Source organism: Rhizophagus irregularis, chromosome 21, assembly GCF_026210795.1.
Source record: "Rhizophagus irregularis chromosome 21, complete sequence".
Taxonomy (NCBI): domain Eukaryota; kingdom Fungi; phylum Glomeromycota; class Glomeromycetes; order Glomerales; family Glomeraceae; genus Rhizophagus; species Rhizophagus irregularis.
Window position 1 is genome coordinate 1,835,354 of NC_089449.1, and position 14,075 is coordinate 1,849,428.

The following is a 14,075-nucleotide window of genomic DNA, read 5'->3' on the forward strand; positions in this document are numbered from 1 at the left end:
CAACGAGCTATAAATCGTCTTTTTACAATCACTAGGTACCGAGAAATCTAGCAAAATGTTAAATGACGCAGTAAACGTAAATCAAGAAATATTATAATGCTGATGTTTAACATTTTGTTAAATAACTCGTCAGCCAGTGATCGGAAAAGGATAAAACTTTAAAAACTCTCTCCCGTTGCCCTCACGACAATATTTACAAAAAAAATAAAATAATTTTTTTCAAAGTTTTTTATTACTTTTTCTTTTATTTTATCCTTCCTATTCTTTTTCAGGCCTATGGCCTCTTCTCACGACTTCTCAACTTTGAGTTGGGATGAAGTTCTTTCTAAACTTCGCGAAGTTGAGGACTTTTGCGCTAAGTGCGCCCTTAAACAAGAAACTCTTTTTGCTCGTTTCAACTCTCTTCCTGACAACTCTTCCGCCAAGTCACGTGCTTACCTCGCTTTTGGCCCCCTCCGCCTACTAGACGACTCTCTTTCTTTCTGAACAAAAACGCCTTTTACACTTGCGCTTGGACTCTCTTTCATTTACTGCAGATTCAGAAAAGGATTTCGCTATCCCCCTGTTGACGATCATCCATCACATGATGATCCAATAATTGATAATCTACCTTCTCTTCCATTAGCTATTTGGGCTTCTAAACACGAGGCTGATCCCAATATCATCTTAGATTTATGTACCCCTTCTACACGACGCACCAATCGTTTATGCCCTTCACAGCGTACTCCTAAATTTCTTTGTAAACGCGTATCCTCTATGATTTCCCCTGCATCCTTTAAGTGCGCACAGAAAATTAAGACAAAATTGTCTTTTACGCGTCTGGTTTTATCCCCTTCTACTATACGTTTATTGGTTCCACCTTTATCATGTCCTTCCGAACCTAAAAGTCCCTTTCAAAATACATTCCCAGACTCCTCTCTCATTACTCCCCGAATTTCAGCTTTAGAAGATATCGCTGATTATGACCATAACGTCCCTTCTCCGGTCCTTTCTTTAAATAGTACACCCGCGGGATTTTTACTGGCAACTTCTACTTCAGCCCCCCTCCTTCATGATAATGTACAGTGTTCATCTTACACTTTCACTATACGTACCATCCTGGATGGATGGATACGTCCTGCTCGAAATATTGGCTCTAACCGTTTATATTCTATTCGCCGTGGCAACTGTTACTTTCTTTTGGACTCCACTCCTGATTCGGATAATTGTTATTCAATTCATACCAATTCTCCTCTCCTTTCAACTACTGATCCATTTCAATTTATATCTGACCGTCCTTCTCCTAACTTGAAATTTATTTTATCAAAATTTTTAACCTTTTTCTTTTACCGACAAAACCGTATTCCCTCCCATGCTTGACGTAAATATTTTAATAGGTTACGCCAGCTTTATTAACACAACGTGTTACCTCTCTTGCCCGTTGGTCATCTTCTCATCGTAATAATAGACGTACTTGTACCTTTATTCAATTTCAATATCATCAATCTTGCTTTTACCTTGGCCTTTATTTTGGTTGCCCGTTTTGCAAGACTCCTGCTGCCTATGTTATGTCTCAATTTCGTCATGCTTGTCATATTCATGACAGGAAACTTGTTCACACTCCTTCCCCTCCTCCTTCCCCTCCTTTCACTTTACCTTGTAATCGTATGTCCAAAAGACACGCTGATGGTTTTTATAAAGATGTAACTTCCCGACGCCTAGGAGTTTCCTACCACAAATCCTATGCTTTCCATCATGTTCTTGAGGATGACAGTGGTTTACTTTCTGCCTGAACTCTTATCTCATATTCTGCTCACAAGTCTATCTCCCACCCTACGAAGAAACAACTTGCCCGTCAAGTACGCCATAAAGACCTTTTATCAGACCGGAGCAAATTTTCACGACATGTTGTTCACCCTGATCTTCTTGACTCTTCTATGTGGATGGCCACTAAGGATCATGCTATAGTCATTCCTCCTACCTCCTATAATTTGACTATATCTACTACTGATTACTCTATTGTCCAGAATATACGTAATCTTGTATCCTCGCATCCTGACGTTTCCTTCTGTTTGAAAGAACGTTCACCTCACTCTTCAGTTGCGTTTGTATCTTCTAAGTTTACGGGTTCTATCCAAAAAGTGGTTTTGAATCCCTCTTCTGTAGTTGCAAGCCATTGTTTTGAATCCCTCTTCTGTAGTTGCAAGCCATTGTTTTGAATCCTTCTTCTGTAGTTGCAAGCCATTTCATTACTGACAAACCCATGTCTGGTCCTTTTGTTGGTCTGAACTGCCCTGTTATTGATTATCAAAATTTCAAAACTCTTGGCTTTAGTCGTTCCATTATTGATATGGTCCGAAGGATACTCTCGAATAGTGCTTCCATTTATGTACCTTCTCACAATTTCCTCTGGTTATTAATTTCCAAGCACAACACTTCCTCGGTATCAAAGAAGTTTCTTTGCGATGCCATCCAATCTGTTATCACCAAATCGGCTTCCTCTTCGACATTTTCACATCTTTGGAATAGTGATACAAGGTTTTCTTTCAAACTAGGTCGTGTTAAACCTTGTGATATCTTAATGTTATTGGATGTTTGTGCACCTTGGTTTGATTCACATCCTTACCCTGCTTCTTCCGATTTCCGAACACCGTGGGATTTACCCGCTGATTTTGTTCATCCCATTTTTCTAATGCGCTAATTGCGCTGGTTTCTTATTAATTAATTACTTTCCTTTAATTATTCTCTTTTTTTCACCTCTTTCATGCTTATTTTAAGCTTTCCTATTTCCCTTCCTCTTTCTTTATGAATACAAATTTTATCATTCTGTATCGGAAATTTATATACAGCGCTTTAGCGATTGATGAATTTACTCTATTGAATTACAAAATTTTACAACATTTTATGTCAGCCAGAATTTACACATAAAACTTCGGTTAAAGATTAATTCGACTAGCTTGCTAGTGAAATGTTCTTTTCCATGCTTAGGAAGAGTCGCAGGGTATCTCGGCTGCTTCCAAAATACGTGGCCCATCTATAAATTCTTCTCCTAATGCTACTTCTCCACAACAACACAATTCTTCTTTGGCGTCAGTTTCTCAGGATTCCTGGATTTTTTGGATATCCTCTTCTATAATTCGGGGTGGATCTTGGATCTCGCACTTGGATTTTCTGCACCGCTTAACAGTTCAACCTCTTAGGATTTCTTTCTGGTAACAGACTGGATTTTTGGATGTTGGATAGTTGACTCACACTGGCCTTCGGGTAAAGTTGGGGTATGCGATTCTGTAATAGTACAGTTTTTCTTTGCTTAAATTTTATTTTAGTTTAGATTTCTTTACTTGTATGAGTTGTGAAGCTACTCTTTTTATTTTTTATTAGTTTATTTTCTTATTTTTGTAATATTGTTCGATTATGTTTTCGAAACTTAAAATATAAATAAAAGATAAAGTCATAAGACTGTTTATACAGGAAAAGGATAAAACTTTACCTGAGGAATTAAGTACTCGGTATAATGGTTGTCCATTGAAGATAATAGGACACAGACCTGAGATTAGTCTCATAAGAGGCAATGGGTGGTCTGGCCGTAAACACTTGCAAAGGAAAAGGATAAAACTACCACCATTCGATTCGTCTCAGTGAGACGATTCTAACAAGCTATGATACATCTTTGTACGATTATTAGATGCCAAGTTATTTAATATATTCTTTATATAACTGTGATTATAAACGGTTCTTTTTAATATAAGATTTTTGAGGATAAGTGTGATAGTGACTATAGATAGATTGTGACTATATAGGATAGATTTTAATAAGAACATTCAACTGGTGTGACTATATAGTAGAATGTGACTATAACAGGAGTGACTATAGAGAGAGTTGACTGTATTAGGTGCGCCAAGTAGAGTGTTCAGGATGGAGCGATCACACTTTTTTCGCATTTTTTGCCATTTTTTCACATTTTTGGTGTGACCGCATTTTTTGGCAAAATTTCACATTTTTCACACTTTCCGCAGTAAATTAGATTTGATTGGCTGTAGATCTTATAAATCGATCTATTTTTTTTTCGTACAATATAATCAACTTTTTACAAAGATGGTTAGCGCTCATGTACGTTTATCTCAAAGTTCCATATATCGAGAAAATTATATTCTTCAAGGCAGTGTATTGTGGTGTCGATTTTGTAATATAAAAGTTGACCATGAAATAAAATCCATTATCGATAAACATCTTCAAACTTTAAAACATGAAAATAATAAAAAAAATGCAAATAATTCTAATTATTTAATTCAAAGAACCATACCTTCATTAACTGGAAATACTTTGAATGAAAGAAAAAAAATTAATATTGAAGTTGTTGAAGCATTCACTTTTGCAGATATTCCATTAGAAAAGATTGAAAAACTCAAACCATTTTTGATGAAATATTGTAAAAATGGTATGTAATTTTTTAATTTATGTAATATTTTAATTCAATAATTAATTAATGAATTAATTATATTTTTAGGAGGGTTAATTACTGGAGCAAATCAGCTTTGTGAGAAATATCTTCCATTATCATATGAAATAGAACTTCAGAACTTAAAGAATAGTATTATTGATAAGATTATTTGTATAACAATTGATGAAACAACAGATCGTTGTGGTCGTCATGCTGTTAATCTTTTATTTAGTTTTGATAATCAAACTAAATTGGCTAGGACTGAATTTTTATCTATTGTAAATGCTTCATCTATTTCCCAATTTGTCATGGATACACTTCATTTTTACAAAATTCCTTACAAAAATATTATTTTTTTTATATCTGATAATGCTTCTTATATGAAATTGGCATATTCACATTTATCTCCTTTTTTACCAAGAATGAAACATAATTGCTGCTTAGCACATATTCTTAATTTGATTAGGGAAACATGGGTTGATTTTAAAAAATTTGAATTAGTTGATAGATTGGTTGCGAATTTTAAAACAATATTTGTTTATAATTCACAAAGAAAAATTCGTTGGAAGGAACATTTATCATGAAATAATATTGAATCTCCTACTTTAGCACCATTATCAGTAAAGACACGATGGAATTCATGATTCTCATTTTTACATTGGATTAAACCTTTATATCCTCATGTTATTACATTTATTAATGCAGAATATTCTATTAATCATGATTCAAAAGCTATTCAATACCTTAATACTTTTTGTCAACACCAAAATCATATTTTATATGTTAGAATTTTTATTTGTTTTATTACATATAATTGTGGCAGGTAAGAGAAAATTATCAAAGTAATTATACAATTGATAATGTTACTAATCATTTATTGAATTTAATTAGATTGGTTAATGATTTGGAATTCTTTAAAATACGAAACAAAGCAATAGCTCCATTTGTTTATTCAAGAATAGTTAGCCTTCAAGCTTTTCTTTCATCAGGAAGAAGCACTCCTCCAATTTCAAATGAATTAGATCAAATATTAGCTGAAGCAAATTGTGATGAGGAATCATTTGCCATAATATTTTCTCAGGCTTTTTCTTTGGCATATGAAAAATGCGAAAAACACTTATCTCATCATCCAGCTTTATCATTATTTAGAGCAATACAATGCTTTGATCCAAGATTTATTCAATCTAATATAGCACATCATAATATGACAGATTATGGAATTATTGAAGTGCTTCATTCTCCTACTAATAATTTAATCCAAGAATAGGCTATTTATTGTGGACTTAATGAATCAGTTGAGGAATTAATAGATTTAGATGTATATTGGCGAGGTAAAACACATTTATTACCAGAACTTAGTGCTTTAGCTTTAGTATATATTTGGTTATTAGTGTTTGGGGTAGATGTTAAACGTAGTTTTTCTAGCTATAAAAGCATTTTATCAGATAAAAGGATTGCACTTAAAGAAGAAAGTATTCAGATGCTCAATTTTCTTTATTTTAATTTAGGTGGTAATGTTAATTATGATTTATTAGATAGCGAATAATTAAATTTACTGTATATGTTAATAAATAAAATAAATAAAATAATAAAATTTGCGCTATTATAATATTATTAACTCCGGCCAAAATTACACTAAATCTGGCCAGAATTAAAATCACACCAAATCACACTTTTTGTCTAAATCACACCATACTTTTTGGGTCATCGTATCATGAAATCCTGGACACCCTAGCGCTAAGAGGTGGTGAGCATGTTAATTTGCTTGCTTCCCAGTTAGTTGATACTCCAGATGGAATTATTTTCAGAAAAGGACAACAAAAAAATGATCAAGGTGGTATTGATGGCAATCAATTTGATTTAAATATTCCTTTTCCTCCTGATCCTACTGGGATTGCTGGTCCAAATCATGATATCAAAAAATACCTTTCCCTTCGACCTCAAAAAGGAAAATGCCTATACCTTTATTTATCAGTTAGCCGAAGTGTTAATGGTATTTATTACTTTTATTTTACGTGTATTAATTTTATTAATTTTTAAACATTAATAACATTAATAATATTGTATTTATTAGCTATAGCTCAAGGGAAATGGTATGCTGACAAGCAATTGTCTGATCGTACTATTCGTTCAATGTTTAAAAGCATATATGTTGAATGTGAAATTGATATAAAAGGAAGAAATATTTGCAATCACTCTGGAAGAAAAACAAGTATTTTTGAATTGTTTGATCTTGGAATTCCTGAAAATACTGGCATGGCAATTACTGGACATAACTCTGTTAGCGGGTATCATGCATATGCCAAACCAAATAATAATCACAAAAGAGAGGCACTTTCCGGAATTGTTAATCAACTTGAGGGACTTCCTTTATTACCATCTTCTTCCAATACAATTGTAAATTATTTTTTTATATTCTGATATATTGTTTAGATGTATAATATCATATTAACTAATTTTGTATTTAGAAACGAAAAAATTCAATTGCTTCTCAATCTTCTTTAATGTCTGACAGTATTACAGTAATTCAAATCTTGATGTAGAAAATGAACTTCAGGTAATAATATTAAAATTATTAATATTGTTTGTTAGATACTTTTATGCAATAATTTTTTTTTAAAGGGAAATTCTGTTTCGGGCTTTGCATTGCCAAGGAAATTATGCAAAAAAATAATTATTCGCAAAGTAATCATAACTCTACTGAACTTGATGAAGATCATACTTTCAAGAAAAGAAAAAACCACAAATACAAGAGGGTAAAAATAGTCAAGAAATACTATAAAAATTGTACTTTTAATAAATAAACTAGTTATTAATATAAATAAAAATAATGATATCTAGTAATAAATAATAATTGTATAGTAACAAAATAAATTGCATAGTAACAAAATATATGCATAAATCATCAATAGTAAATTACCGATAAAATAGGATTCCTTATCTGATTCACGCTCAATAGCAATCACTAACTCTTTTAATCGTGTACCTCGATCCACTAGTTTTTTAATAACTCCATTGATTGATTCAACTCGTTGTGTACTTTCTATACCTGCAGTAAATGTTTTTGCAATTGAATATCTAGCCCAAGAATTCCGAGAAGGATAAAGTCAATTTTCAAGATATGAATGACATGGCTCATATTTATTCAACATTTCATGATATCTCATATCAAATTGTTCTTCATTATAACTATTTCGCATAATATAAAAATCTGTTACAAAGTTTTTTGCCATGTCACCTCGCAACTTGGATTTTGATTTCCTTTTTATATTCTCTAGAAGATGATATATACAAAGTAAATGTTGGATTTGTGAATAAACTACTTGAACAGATGCTAACATTGCAGGATCTTCATCTGTAAATAGGACCTTAGAAAGGAAATTATTAGTTGCTTGTAATGTACACTGAAGAATCCAGTCATAATCAGCTTGAGTTTCATATTTAGTCAACGCCTGAGCAACTATTCTTGTTTTATAGTTATTATCAATAACAATAAACAAACTAAGAGCCATATCATACCGATTGGTCTTTGATGTATTATCATGAATCATAATATTATGAAACCTTGGCTATAAATCATTGCGTTGCTAACTCGTCATCCAGAATAATCCTGTAAGTTCATTAGCTGACCCTTTCAATCATGGTATAATAACATATCCAGGATTATTTTTGCGCTGCTTCAGAAGGTATAAAAACATTGTAGCAGCATCAGTTTCATCATGAGTTCGTACGCCAGTATCGCATTGTATAAGTTTTTTTTCTTAATGTTAAATTGAGGAAATTCATTAATAAGCAAATTATATTGCTGTCCAGCACTTAAATGTCCATTTCTAGTATAGTGCTCGATCTTATCCAATATTTGTTGAGGAAAACGCAAATTTTTTGGAGCTAATTCTATAGATACAGGATCACACTGATGATTGTGAGTATCTTCAAGTTTAGTAAGTCATATAACATTTGTCCGTTTTGCAAGATATAAATTAGCTTGCCATGGATAAGGATGGGCCCTCAAATGATTTTTCAAATCCGCAATATTGCGGATTTTGGAGTAAAATTGCGGTTAGTAATCCGCAATTCCACAATTCTGATTGGCTAATGTTTTTAAATAATAAATTATTTTTTAAACGTTTATAACGATAAATAAATAAAAATGTTTTTTAAATCAATATAATAAATTTATTTATTTATTTGTTTGTTTGTTTATCATTCGTCTTAAGCATAGACCAATATTTTTCTAAATTGCATAACTGTGCCGTTTCTTAGAAAAAATTCTGGACAATTTTGTCCATTTTTAAAATAAGTCTTCCCGCTATATATATTTTCATCCAGCAACCCTATAAAAAGAAAAGAAATGTTAGTGACGTTTCTTTTTAAAGAAAATTAGCAATAAACATCTTTTCCTTCGGTTCTCCCTTACCTCAATTTCAAAATTCTGGTTGTGTCTTTAATTATTAAAACCCTACGAAAAGAAAAAAAAAATAAATTAATTAAATTTATCAAAAAAAATAATGAAAATTTTCCGGTCCTCCCTTACCTCAATCCAGAATTCTGGTCATACTTTTCGTCTGGCAACTCTACAAAAATGAAAAAAAAAATAAATTAGTGAAAATTATTAAAAAAAAGTAACAAAATCCCTTTTTGGTCCTCCCTTACCTCAATTCCAGAAGTTTGGTCGTGCTTTTCATTTGGCAACTCTACAAAAATGAAAAAAAAATAAATTAGTTTGAAAATATTAAAAAAAAAGCAACAAAAACCCTTCCCGGTCTTTCCTTACCTTAATTTCAAAAGTCCGGTCATGCTTTTCTTCTGGCAACTCAACAAAAACAAAAAAAAAATAAATTAGTTATTAAAAAAAATAACGAAAACCCTTTCCGGTCTTCCCTTATCTTGAGCTTTTCATCCGGCAACATTACAAAAATGAAAAAAAAATAAATTAAAAAAAAAATAACAAAAATCCTTTCCGGTCCTTCCCTTACCTCAATTTCAAAAGTCCGGCCATACTTTTCGTCTGGCAACTCTACAAAATCAAAAAAAAAAAAATTTATTAAAAAAAACAACTTGCTGTCCGGTTTCTCCTTATCTACATGACTCCATTTTAAAAGTTCAGTCATAATTTTTGTCTGGAAACTTCAATAAAAAAGAAAAAGAGATCATCAGATGATTTGTACTATGCAATTCATCTGATAATCTGTGTCGGACTGGAAGACTATAATTGGCAAATCCGCAAATCCGCAAAATATTCTGCAATTTCATAAAGTACTGCAATTGTACCGCAATTGAATTGCGGTACTTTAGATCATTTGTGGAATTGCGGAATATTTGTGGAATTGCGAACAATTGCGAATTGCAGATTTGCAGATATTTAGACTTCAAAATCCACAATGTTCTGCAATACCGCAAATCGCAATTATTCTGCAATTGTCTATTTGCGGCGTCATCCTTAGCCATGGGCAATTAGTTTTGTTTGATTTACAATCACGATGCAAATTCATATCTTCAACTTTTTTTGGTTTATGAATACCTGATTTCCAACATGTATATACACGACAACGAATAATAGAATTATCTATAGAGTCTACTTCTTTTCGAATTTTATTAGCAACAAAACCATTCCGTTTTGCATACAAATCAACAACCGTTTGAACTGATATCTAATCATTAAAGCTATCATTAACCTTTAATATTACTTTATTTGTACTACATTCATCATTGTCACTAGCGTCCTGCTCAAACTCTTCAAGAGAAGATAAATATTCGGAATTCATGAAAGGAGAATTTAAGGATAAAAGAATGGAGAAGGGAATGTGAAAGAGAGTTCATGAGAGTTTGTGGAAGAGTAGGAATAAATTATACTATTATTTATTCAATGAAGTAATCAATCGATAATTAATGTGTAACATACAAGACTATTATCACGTGACACTGGTGACGAATACCAGTGGTTATTTGTAGTAATTTTCTATAATATTTATAATATAATGAGCAAGTCAGAGATATTATTGTATACGACATTCCATATACCTGGGATGTTGAAAAAATCTTAGAAGAATTAACGTTATAGGGCAAAACTATTAAGTTGTCATTAAAACGGCAACACAAATATCAGACTCTTAGAGTCAAAATAGTTTTAAACTCATTTACCCTTCCCACATTTAACAAGTTCTGGACGACTGACCTGGGAAGTATACCGGTGAGATAGTTCCCCGCTAGTTGGACTTTACGAGAAAGAAAACAATGTGAAAAGTTCCAAGCTGTTATTCATGACATTCCAGTGGATATGACGATGGCTACCTTATGAGCTGACCGTAAACTAACAACATTTTTAACGATGTGCGGTGCTAGCGTGTTTAAAATTTTACAAACAAGTAAAGATAAGAGGAAGCTCGTAGAATATTTTGAGAATTAGGAGGCTATACTCAAAGCCTTAGGAACTCTGCAAGCTTTCTGGGAGAATTCTCTAGAGTTGAAATGGTGTTGACACTCTTTACCTACCTTGAAGAAAGCACCAACTAAACAAAAGGCAAAGAATGTTCCTGACAAGAAACCTGGAAAAATCGCGCAACAGTCCGGTAACGTTAACCTTAAGAAGAAGGACCTGAAATCCTTGGCTAGTACTAAGAAGCAAGCCAAATCTACTAAAGACCCGTTGAAGGATCCCAAATCCCAGAAGTCGAAGTCCAATAAGAAATTTAGGGATAAAGGAGGTAATAAGGATAACACAGTGGTTTTAGCAGAAATTTTATCCTTACTGTGAAAATTAGTCTAAGAACTTTCCTTGGTTGACAGCTGGGGGATTCATTCTTTTTTTTCTTAAAGATTTAGTAGTTATAAGAATAATAGATTTTATTCAGAATAGGCAGAATTCATTTTTTTTTTTTGACTGGGAACTCTCGTTAAATTAGTATTTGGGTGTCTTTTTTTATTCTATTTGGTTCGTAGCTTGAGTTGCGGCTAAGCCTGCATTCCTTGTGAAGCGAGGCTAGACGACCCCTTCGATTTGTTTAAGAAGTTAGGTTAATCTTTAGCTTAGAATAATGGTTTTACTTTATTTGTACCCGTCCTATGTATAGTACAACCCCAGTACTAGTCTTTATTTTAAAAATAAAAATAAAAAATAAAAATTTATAATATAATGTTTATTGAATGATTAGAAAAGAAAAAATAACAAATTAGAAAGATAGAAAAAAAAATAACAGAAAAAAAATAAAATAGAAAGATAATAGATTAAAAGAAATAAGATTTGTAAAACTATAAAAAGAGATGGAATTTAATAGGAATTTCACAGTTCAGAGTAACTCAATTTTATAAACATAAAAAGGCTAAATTTTAGATTTGGTTTCAGTTCAACTTAATAAAATATTAATTATTAAAAGTTATTTTAAATATACTTATGGTTTGCCTAAGTTTTTAATTAATATTTAATTTTGAAAAGTAAAAAGATGAAATAAATAAAGTGATCTGCCTAAACTAGTTTTAAATTTGGCTAAATGTCTAAACTATACTTGTGTCTGAAATTATTTTAGTATTACGGAAATACATAATTACGTAATTCTGTAATTATTAAGTAATTCATTAGAAAAACTCCGTATTCCGTAATTAATTTCGGACTCCGTAATTAATTTCGTATTACGAAAATATTTGGCCAGAATTAGCCTTAATTTTGGCCGATTTATATATAAAAACTTTAACAAATAATAAATCGGCACCCAGTGATCCGTTTTGGATGATCTTACTACCATTTGATTCGTCTCGATAAGGCGATTCTAATGGTAGTAAGATCATTTAAATCCAATCACTAGATCGCGCTCTGATACCAATAACTTTTAAATATTTATAGCATAATAGCTCCGTCAATTTCAATGCTAGAAAAATGATCTTACCGCCCTTAGAATCGTCTCGTCATGACGAATCGAATGGTGGTAAATTCATTCAAATCTAATCACTACATCGTGCTCTGACACCAAAATTCATTAAATGTTTATAGTAAATTAACTCCATCAATATCGGTGCTATAGAAATGAAACACATATCATTAGATTCGTCTCGATGAGATTAATCGAATGGTAGTAAGATCATCGAAATCTGATCACTAGATCCCGCGAAATTCGCAATTTTGCATTATTATGCAAATTTCAGAATTTCGGAATACGTAATTAATTACGATTTCGTAATTTTGGATTTTGGATTTGCCAATTGAATTTCAGAAATAACTATAGTCTAAACTTTAGTTTCGCCAATTTTTTTTATAATATTTTATTATTATTTCAATGTTTAATATAATTTACTATAGGTTTTATTTTTCATCAAGTTTCGCTAATTTTTTATTAATATTTTAATATAGTTTCATCAAGTTTAACCTTTTTAACATTTTGACAATTTGTTAAACTATCTAGTTTTGCCCAGCACTTTAAAAATAAATATAAACTTTTGTAACAAGAATTATCATACTTTGAAAGTAGAAATATAAATAAAACTTTGTGGTGAGAGTTATCAAAGTTTGAAAGTTAAGTATATAATTATATAAAACTAAACTAAGCACAAATATTAATGTTTCATTGCGAACAAATATATGATAAAAGCAGAGAACTTGTTTATTAACGAGTGGCAGAAATCAGTGACACTGTTAATTAATACTCTAATTGAGATTGAGAATGGAACAAAGTTTCATTCTATAAAAATTGCATTTTCTAGAACAGTACGTTCTTCAGAATAACTTTGCTGTCTTTAAACATAAAAGTGAAAAATTTCCAGATGGTACTTGTAAAAAAAAGGTATTTAAGTGTGATTTAGAAGGAAGGTATACTGAGAAGCTTTTAAGATTAACATTAGGTAAAGAAAAAAATAAAGAAACTAAAAAACAGAATTGTATGTGGCAAATGAATGTTAATAGGCGAATGAATTTACTTATAGTAACTGTAACGTTATTTAATAACGAATACAATTATGAGATTCTCATTGATACCATAAAATTTTCCACTTCTTACAAAAATTTTACTGAAGAAATTATGAAACATATAGAATTTTATATATGTTGTGCATGGCCAATATAATGCAGAAACAATTAGAAATCTTCTTCAACTGAAGTATCCTGATCATGTATTTCTTATTCAAGACTTGGAAAATGCAATTTAAAAAAATCAAACAAGAAAAAGGTCTTAATAATTTAGGAGATGCAGCATTTTTATTAATGAGACTTTTTGAATTGCAAGCAGATGCTATGACTCTGCATAGTTTGTAAAGCCATTAATAGATGATACAAGTAACCAACTAATTGGTATTTTCTGAATATTACCAGCACAATGTAAAAGATGGTCTAAATTTTATGACATTATTATCCATAACAATACTGCTTGAACTAATGTATAACTACCCATTAAGTTTCTTTATTTTAATTGATAATTATAATAAAAAATAAGAATCTTATAAATGGTTGCTTTGATGTTATCTTGAAGCATGCAAAATTCCTCCATTGATATTTATCACTGATGCTAATCCTGCCATGATTGCAGCTATTTCTACAGTATTTTCAGAAACTTATCATATGCAATGTTTATATCATCTTTACCAAAATCTTCTAAAAAAACTTTGTTCATATTTAGGATCACCTCTTTATCAAGAATTTCTTAAAAATTTTAGGGCAATTTAACGTTCTTAT

General features: G+C 31.2%; 1 protein-coding gene across 1 annotated transcript; it reads left to right on the forward strand.

The window, feature by feature from the left end:
* Positions 1-276: 276 nt before the first annotated feature.
* Positions 277-1,359, forward strand: OCT59_013857 (uncharacterized protein; the record flags this gene model as incomplete). Its single annotated transcript, XM_025327812.2, has 2 exons — positions 277-425; positions 537-1,359. 2 exons carry the CDS (start codon positions 277-279, stop codon positions 1,357-1,359), a joined length of 972 nt encoding a protein of 323 aa, XP_025169385.2.
* Between the last annotated feature and the right edge of the window lie 12,716 nt (positions 1,360-14,075).